Source organism: Poecilia reticulata, linkage group LG5, assembly GCF_000633615.1.
Source record: "Poecilia reticulata strain Guanapo linkage group LG5, Guppy_female_1.0+MT, whole genome shotgun sequence".
Classification (NCBI taxonomy): Eukaryota; Metazoa; Chordata; class Actinopteri; order Cyprinodontiformes; family Poeciliidae; genus Poecilia; species Poecilia reticulata.
In genome coordinates this window covers 27955676-27967754 of record NC_024335.1, presented here as the reverse complement: position 1 = coordinate 27967754, position 12079 = coordinate 27955676, and the positions used below count along the sequence as shown (strand labels likewise).

Sequence of the window (12079 nt, the reverse complement as noted above, 5' to 3'; positions counted from 1 at the left end):
ATGAACCTTCATGTCCAGTTTAGGCCTGAGACACTTTCTTGTTTAACCGATGTCACCCTTTAATGGTGGAACAGCTAACAACTTCTTTATTGAAATAATCTAAATACCGCAGAGCCAGGATTTGATGAGAAGACAGACACCACAGTTATGAAGTTATATCCTGAAATTCATAACACAAGAACTTTTTAACAAAATAAAACATTAAGTACCAGGTTTTCTTCTGTGTGATTTTAATGCAGCCAGTGAAACTCAATAAGCTACACTGTTAGCTGCTAGCTAACAATTTTCTTCACCTAATTTAAAAAAAATTTAAAATAATTTTAAAACTTCTTCTCAAACGTACATTTCTTTGCTGGAACCAGAATTGAGAAAACCGAGTCAATAATTTCAATTTAATAAAAGGTAGGAATCCTTTCAGGAACCTACGGTTTGTCAACTTGACCTATGCTAAAGTTTATGCTATCAAAGTTAGCACATAAAGTCAAAGAGCCATTCAACTTTGTGGAGGGAGTTAAAGATTAGGTGATGAAAAAAGGCCCGTCAAACTCAAGAGTGAATTTGGAGAATGTTAAAACATTAGCACTGCTTTCAGTAAGAGGAAACATCCATTACTTTACACTGAAATAGGTTTAATAATTCAGGGTCTAACTGTAGCTTATGATCATATTACTGGTAATCAAAAATTATAAATCTCAAGGAAGGAACAAAATTTAACTAACTTCTTGAGGTTTTCTTTGTTACTGCTGATATTAGCTTGTGTAGTTAGGCTTTCTGTTGTGTTAGGTCGCTGTTTAAGCAAACACACCGGTCGCAGCTGGTTATGGTTTGCCTTAAAAATAAAGAAGAGTAATGATTTGTCGTCCCTCATCGTCGGCAACTACATGCGTCTTTTCTAAATGGATTCTCTTGTTGGCAGCAGTCTTACTGCAGCTAGTTAGCGATTTATGAACAAAACTCCAGTCACTCGTGTTTTTTCATTAAAAGCTTGTAGGACGTAAAACTAATGCGATTCTGAAGCTAATAGTTAAAAAAATCCTTGCATACCATCACACCAATAACTGACCATTAGCCATTTGTAAAAACAGAACTTAATATCACACAGCAAGATAAGGAAGGGAGACTAACTATGGTGCCAGTGTACTCATCATGACCAGTGTCTCTAAAGAAGTGGAAAGTGCTTTCGTATTACAATTTGTGTCCGCTGTCAGATGGATGCAGGTTTATTTACGTTCAGCTCCCTTTCATACGCGACAGAAAGGTTGCGTTCAAAAATCACTTTTTTTCTTTTTTTACATCTGGTTCTCCAAGGAAACCAACGTAATCCATTTTTTAGTGCTCCACTGTTGTCATAACTAATATTTTCTATTACAGAGCAAATCATGAATATTACACCTCTGCAGGTCCAAGTTACAGTTCATCGTGGACCGAGTGATTTCAGACGGACAGTTCAATTCATGGGATGGTTTTTCTTGCTGCTGGACGATCTGAACAAGAATGTAAACGATGATGAATGAAGGAACTTCAGCATCGTTTCACCAAGAAAAAGAAAAAAAAACAACAAAAAAACAACATGTTTTTAAATGCACAGATTAAACACAACAATCAAGAAACACTTAAAAAGCAAAAAACAAATATATGCAACAGGCTGGGGGTCAGCTCTCTGAGCCAGAGAGGGAGCTGAAGCAAACACGCTTCACTTTAGGAAAACAGAAGAAATGTGGAGGAGGAGAAACAGGAGGATGTGACTGGGGTTATCGGGTGATGATGGATTCACTCCCTCATTTCAAATCATACATTTAAACACATTTCTTTAAAACTGCTTTTATATCTGACGTCTTCTGCCTTTCCTGTTCAAGTGATTTTATTATTGTATCTTTTAATTGATTTTATGCATTTTGTTCGGTGGCAAGGGGCCAATGAATAATAAAATGCTTTTTATGATTGTTAATTTCAGATTAAAAAAAATCCAAGCTTTAATTTGCCCACCAGATTTTTCCCTTTTGTCTCCTGATGGGCTTTATGATGCCTTACAATCTGGGTTAGAAAATTCTTTAGTTCTGTTTGTTTGACAGGAATCATGAGGGGAGCAGACACCAACAGACAAACGTACTCAGATTAAATGTTGGAGTTTTGAGATGACGGGTTAAATTATTTGAAGGCTTTTCCAGATGTGACGACGACGGCGTCAACACCTGGAGATAAAAAAAAAAACAAAGCAGTCGACACTAAAAACAGACATGATGATGAAGCACCCTGCTGTCATCAGGCTTTTCTTTGGTCAGAGGTTTCGGGTTGGACGTGAACGGTCCAGTGCTACCTTTATGTCTGCCTTTCGTAATGACTAGCTTCCACCACCAGGGGGCGGTGCGGACCCGGTCTAGCCTCCTGGGCTGCCTGACAGGTGAAAAGCAGCTAATCTAAGTTGAACAGTTCCTTTGGAGCTTCCTGCAGCGATTCTAATCCCTGGGAGGCATATTGTTTGATAAAAGGCAACATGGAAGAAAAACAAGAAGCAGAAGGGATTAAATGATAACTTTCTACATTCTAACAACAGTTTAAAAAAAAAAGAAAGAAAGAAAAGAAAAAAAAAACACAAAGCAGGTGATGACTCATCTGGGAAGGGAACTGATAAGGACTTGTATGAGGGAACCGGGTTTACTGGGGAGTTTGTATTAATGTACAACCAGAGTACGTGTGTGTGTGTGTGTGTGTGTGTGTGTGTGTGTGTGTGTGCATGTGGCGTCTCAGTCGTCCAGGATTTGGATTGTGATTGCCTCAAAACCAGGAGCGACATCTGAAGCTGAAGTTCTGTTCGTCTTCCTCTCCGTCTCCTCGCTCTGCTGGCCCACCAGACCCACCGGGACCTCAGAAGTCCACCGGGCCCAACATGATCAGTCTGTGAGCAGCACCAGTTCCCCCTCACTCCTCTCTCCCACGTCGCTTTCTTCTCCTTCACTGTAGGGCAGTCGCTCTCGCTCTCTCTCCCTCTCTCTCTCCCGCTCCCTCTCTCTCTCCCTGTCCCTGGGCAGTGGGGTGGGCGTGGCCCGGTCCTCGGACCTGCGGGCAGGGGGCGGGGCCTGCGGCAGGTAGTGCTCCAGCAGCGCCGGGTGAAACGGTAAGCCTGGGACGGAGATGGAGCCGCCGGCCGGGTACTGGTCACTCTGGGAGTACTGGATCTGCTGCGGCTCTGATTGGCTGGGAGACAGGATGAGTCATCGTCAGGGCGTGGCATCAGACACGACGCAACACGATACATAAACAATGAGTCTTATTCATTTTATTCACTATTAAAAGTACTAATCTATGTGCCAACAGCTGGAGAGGAAAGCTGCTGAAGGAAACCAAACTTGAATTTACATGTAAAATGCTTCAACTGGGGGAAAAACTACAACTTTACGTAACACCCTGAACGCACCATCTCTGTTTGCTGGACAATAAATCGTCCCAGAAGTTATTGCGATAAATGATAATATTGTTTTGAGACCATTTTCAAATAACCTAATAGTAATGGGATAACAACACCTTAAAAAACTTTAAATTCTAACGAACATTGAAAACTGGAACTGGAAGACATTTTAAATATACAAAATAAAAATAACAAAACAGTATAAAGTCCCTAAACAAAATTGTCCTTCAATAAAAGTTCTAGTCATAAAATTAGAAATCATGGAGCTCATTTTAATTGATTTATTGTTTATTGCAATGGGCCTAGCGGTGGCAGCATCATGCTGTTGGGATGTTAGAGGCTGGGACAGAGGCGCCCTCTTCCTGCTGCATGAAGATACTTCACCATTTTTATTCCCTTGTTTTAAATGTATAATGTCTTTTTTGTCCTAGTGACTAAAAAAAATTATACAGTTTGAAAATTAAAAACAAACACACAGAGTAAGCACTCACAACAGTTCCTAAGGGTCACACAGGATTTCCAACTCTAGATATTATTTTGTAAAACCTGATTAGAATGTTAGCCGGTTTAGGTCAAAGCATTTTTATGTGTTAAAATGGCCTAGTCAAATTCCACCATTAAAATACGCGGGAGTTTTAAAAAGACTAAATGAGGAAAAAAAAAAAAAAGAGTTTGAGATCATACATGTTTGAATTATTTCATCCATGCCAGCTCCAGTCGAGTTATTAAATCTAAAAAAGAGCATGAATAACATGAAGCTTCAACAACTGTTCGCTTCATCTGAAGAACTGGAAGAGTTGCATTCATTATGGAGGACAGGCTCCAAACACTTCAATAGTCCAAAGATGGCTGGAAAAGCTGAAGGCCGTACAGTTTGTGGAGGGTAACCGTGGGTTACTGTCAGTAAAGAGGGACATTGTTGCTCTCCTCAGGGACTCTCTCTCAAAGCGAGTGTGAAGCGTGTCGGTGGGTTCTCTACCTGTGTGTGTAGGTGGCTCTCTGCTCCTGCCTGCGGCTCTTCATCATGGCTTTGTACTCGCCCACCCTCAGCCTTCGGCCCTCCACAATGCAGGTCCGTTTGGGTCGAGGCTTGTACTTGTAGTCGGGGTAACGCTCCAGGTGTTGCCTGCTCAGCCTCGCCTGCTCCTCATAGTATGGCTGCTTCTCCTGGTTGGACATGGACTTCCACCTGGAGCCTGGAGACAGACAGACTTTAGATCAAGGACGTTTGAAAATGTCCCGTTTTGGTCAAACTGCAATTTTATCAACTTTTTCTTTTAAGTCAAATTTTTTTCCTCTTATTCATACAGCTTGACCTTTTATTTAGGTTAGTGTAAAGGAGGCAAGGATACACACTTTTTAAATAACAAAAAAAAAAAAAACATTTCCTCATAAAATGACTAACCTTTCTTTACTTTGTGGTTGATATTCTATGATTTTATGTGGAAATATTCAAAGCGTATGAATACTATGTGGCTGGTTGTGTGTATATTATCCAACAGCAGCTTCAAACACTACACAGCATCACTGAGGCGTGAAGAGTACCATTATGAAAATATCATTCCAATGTTTAATGACTAAAAAGCAAAACATTATCAGTTCAAGTTGAAGAACAATAATTCTTTCAGTTGTTATTGCCAAGGGCAGAACTTCTCTACATCCATGAAAAACCTGATAGCCTAGCTAAACTGGAATAGAAACATTAGCAACTGTTTTGTGTTGACGCTGGAGCGCCACAAACCAAATTTCAACCGCAGCCGTTCAGCTAATATCTTTTCAATATGTCAAACCAAAAACAGTTATTCAGTAAGATGTACTAAATGTAAAGATAATTCAAAAAAAGTACAACATATGAAAAAAATTGCAACAACATTTATGCTGATGGCTAACCTTCATGCAGTTAGCTAGGTATAGTTAAAAAGTTAGCAGGTTAGCAAGCAGCCTACTGTGTTAACAGAAGAGTCAAAACTAGTTTTTTTTAGCCTCATTTTGGATTTTTTTTTTCATATTTAAACACCAACTTTCTACTAAAGAAGAACAGATGAGACCATCAACTAAGAGACAAGAGGTGAGCTAGCTAGTGCCTTTATTGAGGCTTTATTACTGATCTTAGCTCCAGATTTTATTTTATATTACCCGACTTGCTGGATGTTGACATAATCTTTGCAAAAAGCTACAGTTACAACGGATTTTATTAACCTGACTTTCTGGATATTGATTACGCCAACAGAATAGAGTCAGATGCAGAAACCCACCAGCCACTGGAAGAACCCACCTAGGATCTTGCTGATGGAGGAGTTGTGCATGTCTGGGAAAGCCTGGAGGATCCTCCTGCGCTCGTCCTTGGCCCACACCATGAAGGCGTTCATGGGTCTCTTTATGTGGCCAGTAGAGGAAGTGGGCCGGGTCTCGGAGTAGCTGCCGGGAACAGAGACGGGCAGGGTCCCTACAGCAAGACACAGACTGGTAAGGCTCGAAATGTCTCCCCTCCCCCATTAGTTACTTATCATGGCCTCAGTGTGTTTACTTTTCAAACCACTGTACTTCTGGGTCAATTCACAGGATTGTAATCAAGTTTTATATCTTTTTATATTTGGACCAGCCGTATCACAGGCTGTTCAAATTGCAGTGCTACATGTGCAAAGATGGAAAACTAAAAGCCCACAGAGGACGGCTGGTGTTAACTGTTAGAGGAGAGGCTGATATTAAAATGGAAAGTTTGGATGCCACGTCACCCAAACTTACAAGTTTATCATGGATGGGGGAAAAAATGTTGATTGAGTTTATGCAAAGTCAGTGTGTAGCACTCTACTTCCATTCATTACGGTTTTTGTCTCCATTGCCGCCAGTTGACTTCCACTCATTAGAAGACAAAATGACTCCTGATCAAGTCAATGATAATCTTGAGCAATCTTCTTCCAGTATGTGTTGATTTTTCGAGTCACACATTCCCCCTACAATAGACTAAGAGTAGATTGTAAAAACTATATTTTTAAATAGATTCCATAGCTGCTCTCCACATTCAAATCACATCTAGGAATAACTTTATGGAACAGATTTTAATGTATGACTATTGTAATTATTAGGATTTAGTTTGATGTACTTAAAGTTCTGCCTGTAATTTTTTTTTTATTCCTGTAAAGTCAGTGTTTAGTGTATTATTATTAATAAGTTGTCTGCTGTCAAAGTGACACTGAAACATTTACTAAGAGGGGAAGACATCTGGAAACTCTGCTGTCCTACTTTGACACGTTTGAATTAAAACAGTGTTAGTTGAAATATTCCAGCGTTAAAGTTGTGTTTTGGTGAAAAGCCTTCATTCTGAGTAGAGAACAGCAGCAGCATGGTGGGAACACCTACCCTCAGAGTCACTGCTGAGATGCTCCTCGCCGTGCCTCTCTTCACCGCGCTCACAGCGACTTATTTTTTCTGCACGAGGAGAACCTTTATATTCCTGCAGACAAAAATGAAAAACAAAAAGAGGCAGATGAAGTCATCCATGCTATAATCTCACTGATAGATCACCATTTGAATTTGGACTGTGGTAAAACAATCACCCAGTGTTGGAAGAGTGGCACAAAGTTCTATTTAAGGTAAGAGACAAGGCGCCAGCCAATCAGAGTGTAGCGCTGTATGTGCAAAGATGGAAAACTGAAAGTCCACACAGGACGGCCGGTGTTAATTGTTAGAGGCCCAGATTAAAATGTAAAAAAAAAAAAATGTTTTGTTTTGCAAAACTGCTCTTTTATCTGTCACCTATTCTGCTGCTGTAAATTGTCAACACAGTGGAGAGGAGTGGAATACCAAAATAGGTCAGTCAACAGTTTTGGTGCTGCCGCAGCAGCACAGGAGAGATGGAGCAGGATAATAAAGGAGAGGAGGAGGAGAGCTAAGTACAGTATTAGTGAGGACAAAGAGGGAGGGCAGGTGGCTCTGTCAATGCCACACTGAGGCCTTTGTGGTATTGTGAGGCGGCAACAGCTGTTGCTCAGGACAAGGCTGAGAGCTGAAGCTTCAGTCACCTCAAAGAATGAAGGCTGGGATGGGAGGCCGTCGTCACGAAGCCCGAATCCTAAAATACTAGACCGTTACTCAATGACAACAGAAAAAACACAATTCAATTTTATTTCCTTGAACTTAAAACGCAGACAAGTGTGAAAAACAAGAACGGACGATTACCCTAATGCAGTGTGATGAACTGTAACAATGTGCCTCAGTGTGTGTGGCTGCACCACAGCTGGGATATTTGTCCATCAGTTTAGTGCTGTGGAGAAGCATGACTCCCTGTAATCCAAAACCACACTGACCTCTAAATTACATCCTACATGTCAGATGGAGACTGACTTGGGACTGCTTTCCCATTCCCTTATGGAGTTTAATCAGTTAGAGGCTATTTGGAGTCCGCGGTCTCATTTAATACCCCATTTGTTTCTGTACGTCAACAGCGCCGCCACATTGTTCCTATTTGCTACCTATATTGGCTGATTTAAAAATGGCTTTTATACATGTCTGAACACGAAGACGTGGAGCGATTTTTTTGTTTTGTTTAACCCAAAGTCCTGCAGCTGTGAGGTATTCCTGTCAGATACGGTGATCCTCTCTATGCAGAGTGAGTGTACTGGAGAAAAGAGGGGTGAAATGCAAATCCTAATACTACGTAGGACTACAAGTGCCACCAAATGGTCAGATCATCATCAGTTCAATTATTTAGAACATAGGCCCACTGGCCTGCTGCTGGAGCCACTTCAAGCATTCAGCAGCGCAAGGCAAATTGAATCTTCATCAGTGCAGACAGAGCTTCTACAAGGGTATAATGAGATTTAGTAACTTTATCATACAGTAGCTGCTGTGACATTTCTGCAGCACTTGCATAAAATCTCTAACAGTGGCACATCTAGCTGATTTTTCTGCGCCAACTGTGACGGCACCAGTGGACTGGTCAACTGAACAAAGATACAACAGAAAAGATGTGATGGTCATGGCACAGAATTTCTCTACATGCACAAAAATCCAAGATAAAGTGTTATTGAAGCGTATTAGCAAATGTTTTGGAATGACTGTGGCTCAACCTAAGCCAGCCAGATAATACCTTTCAGGATTTACCAAACAGAAAAAATGTTAAGTAAGGCATGAAGACAATAGAAGAGATTTTAAATGGATCAGATTTTAGCAGTTGTATGATTTCTCTATTGTCTTAAGGTAAAAGACCACAAACCATCTCTCCTGTTAGCATTAGACACAAGTTTGTTTTTTTGTATTTACCCAGAATACCCTGCGCTATAGTGCATTTCCTGCTGTTGAAGCAGACTCCAATTCGCTTGGCGTTCGTAACACACCTGAGTTCACTTCAACCGAACCAGGACCGAGGTCCTTCAGGCGGACCAGAGCTTACTTTTTTGCTCCTTATCAGAGTTCGGTTGTGCATTCACACCTCCCCAAACGAACCAGACTTTCTACAAACTTGAGTTGGACTGAATCGGACCAATGCTACACTGAAAGAAGCTATGCTATAGCTACAGTATTGATCCAAACAACAATCAGGCGTTACAGCAGCAAAACGCTGTTTTAAAGGTTACGCAACACCACAGCTCATTACTCTAAATGTTTGTTTTTGCCCATGAAAATGTGTTATACTTTCATGGATTATAATATGCTGCAGGTTATCTCTGTAATTTTGGCCACAATGACTAGAAAATGCCATATGGCTGTTTTGTTTTGACAAACTAAATTCCTTTCAGTTACACATCTTACAGTAGTTCTAGCTGCACTCTAATAAATGTTTTCTACTGATTGAGTAAACAAATATTGAAGCAATAAAATAACCAGGAGATTACAGGAAGTGGTTCATCCCCTTGTGACCTTTTGCTCTCATCTGACTTCATGCTGCTACTGATCCATTTAACCATGAAGGTGACGCTACGCTCCGACTATATGATGTAGCACTGATGTAGCTTTTATGGTCACAGATTATTCCATAACCAAGATGAGACCGACAGGAGGTCAGCATCAGGTCAGGTCAGGGTGAACTCTCTGCTGTTTCTGTCTGAGAGGAAGACTGAGGAGATCAAAGTAATGGCACCCTAATGGCACATAATTAAAAACTTATGTGTTTTAATTGTTAGAGCTTCCAGTCAGGTTGGTACAATATTGCCAAGGTACTTTTATACACTGTACCAACTTTGGAGAATATTCAGATTCAGCATAACCAGATAAAAACAAAATGCCTCTACCAAAGAGCCAGTCTGTTCAACAAGCATGTAGACACAACAACTCACCATTTTTCCAGAACCGTCTCTCTCTCTCTCCCTGTCTCTGTCTCTCCCTCCGCTGCTGTGGCTCCTCAGGAGCTGCTGGGCATCATGGATGGCCTGGGTGACCACGTCGCCGTCTCCTAGGAAACCTGATGACAAAGGCAGAGCAGACGGACGAAACACTTGAAAATGAGCGACTAGGTGAAGGAAATAAAAACAGGGTTAAAAAAAAGGAGGTTGTAGCCACTACAACGACAATAAACTACACACTGCAAATAATTTGGAGTTACGTTCCACAGAAAAATCCATGACTAGGTGAATCTGTCAGTACTGATCCGTCACTATGCGGGGGTCCACTGTAATCATCAGTGCATTCCCTAGTGTACTACAAGCCTGGCAGGCCGCCAGGCTTATAATATAGTACATGTGTCCATATACTGCCCCCTGCAGGCTAACCGTTGTTTGTTTTTTAAAACACCAGTAACACTGAGAGCAAAGACGAGTTGTATCCTTGGTGAGAAGCTCAATGGCAGCACAGTATGGTCAGAATATGAACACACTTTTATTCACCGGATCTCTGTAACCACTTCCCGTCTCTACCGGTCTGCATGAAAACTTCAGTGAACAAAGTGACAAGTCATGGATAAAGGATTAAAAAAATTAAATCATGTCTTCCAATAACCCATAGTTAGCAAGTCACATTTTCAAATGTCCAGTCAACTTTAAACCTTTTTCATCCCCAAGACATGACGGACGTTCTGGGGGAAACCCTGAATAATGATTTCATTCTTCAGCTGGTGGCCAGTCCAAGCACTCCAGTTCAACCAGTAGAGATTTCAAGTGCAGCCATTTCCTTATTCTGTCATATTGTATGCACATCACATTAAAATTGGAAAAACTTTTATTTTTCTACGATTTCATATATTATTTTACATCTCAGAAACCTGGTGGGTGACCTTCGGACGACCCCAGCCTGCGGGTTACTCACTGAGGGCGGGCCGCGGCGGGCTGCGGGACACCTCTCTGGGTCTGTAGGCGCCCTGCATGGATCCCACTGATCCCAGCTCCAGGCTCAGAGGGCTGGACGTCTTCCCCAGCTCCATCCCCTTGGGCTTGGAGGTCAGGTTCAGCGGCTGGCTCGCCTCCTGCGGGAGAGAGCAAACCATCAGGGGGGCGGGGTCTCTGCCGACGTCAGGCGGAGCGACAAAAGATGAGGGTGTGCGTGGATCCCGGGTGTGAACAGCACACCTGACATGTTGGAGCACATCAGTCACACCTTAGCATTTTTTTTTCTTTTTTGCCTTATTCTCATCCTCTCATTCCTTTTGTTTACTCAAGCTGTGTTGGTCTATCTCTTCTTGAGAGCCTTCCGTGCAAACGGCTTGCGCTACACCTACACCGCACACACTGAACCTTTGAACGGAGGGTGTGGCGTATTCCTAAAGCTTTTCAGCCTCCTAAATACTAGAAAAACCCATTGTTTGCTCAATCCTGAGAGAATCACTTTCCTTAACATTGCTTTAAACCACAAACACACATTCAGCACCTACACCCACTGCAGAGCAAATAGTTTCCCATCTACCGCCTTAATGGGCGCAATAAAATAGCAGGCGGATAAATGGGAGGTAATGTAAACAAGAGTGTGATGCGGTACCTGGCGGAAGGAGCTGCTGCTCCTCTTGATGGGCGTGTGGTGGCTGTTTGGGAGCAGCTGCATGGGGTAGTCGACCGCTGGGAAGAGGCAGAGCACAGGTTTACAGGCTGCAGACGGATCAGAACGTAGAAACGTTCAGCATGTGTTTCCATTGACCGTGTAGTTGTACAAATTGGAACAGCCAAAGTAAATTTGCTTCATGGAAACACGGCAATTTCCCAAAAAAAAAAAAAAAAAAAAAAAAAAAAAGAAAAATCACAAGTTTTTGTGCTGTAATGAGGTGTTTTTTCTACAGTATCTAAATTAGTACAACTACAAAACTGCAATGAACACACTTTTACTGCATCGTGCGAGTCGTCATCACTTCCTGTCAGCATCTTCAGAAAGGACAGGAAGTAGAAGGAGGATGACGACGTGGCGAGTTTTTTTTTTAATGACGTTGCGTGAACAAGTGATTTTAGTTACATTTGTTATTTAATGGAAACACCACAACTGCAAAATAATTTTTTGTCAACATTAGCGGAATATGGACAAAGTTTTGTACACATTTTGTAATGGAAACACAGTGACTAATACACCGAGGTGGTCGGAACATTTTCCGGAACACCAATCACAGGTATGGTGAGTCACTCTGATCAACGCAACATTGTGATAACGTCTAATGAAGTTTGTGCCTGTAACATAACAAAGTAAGAAGTTCAATCCTGGGAATACTTTGGCATGAACTGGACCACGCTGCCATGGCAGTGGGTGGTCTGGTGTGACAAG

At 41.7% G+C, this 12079-nt stretch overlaps 1 protein-coding gene across 1 annotated transcript in view; it reads right to left on the bottom strand.

Moving 5' to 3' along the window:
- Window positions 1–2798: 2798 nt before the first annotated feature.
- The window catches only part of sox13 (SRY-box transcription factor 13), a 40162-nt gene continuing 30881 nt past the window's right edge, over window positions 2799–12079 (bottom strand). Inside the window, exons 8-14 of the mRNA XM_008410234.2 lie at window positions 11312–11388; window positions 10646–10802; window positions 9682–9806; window positions 6767–6860; window positions 5682–5852; window positions 4386–4602; window positions 2799–3195 (exon numbers count right to left, since the gene is read on the bottom strand). Coding sequence (XP_008408456.1) covers window positions 2892–3195; window positions 4386–4602; window positions 5682–5852; window positions 6767–6860; window positions 9682–9806; window positions 10646–10802; window positions 11312–11388 — 1145 coding nt within the window. The 3' untranslated portion in view covers window positions 2799–2891. The remainder of the gene's footprint in view (window positions 3196–4385; window positions 4603–5681; window positions 5853–6766; window positions 6861–9681; window positions 9807–10645; window positions 10803–11311; window positions 11389–12079) is intronic.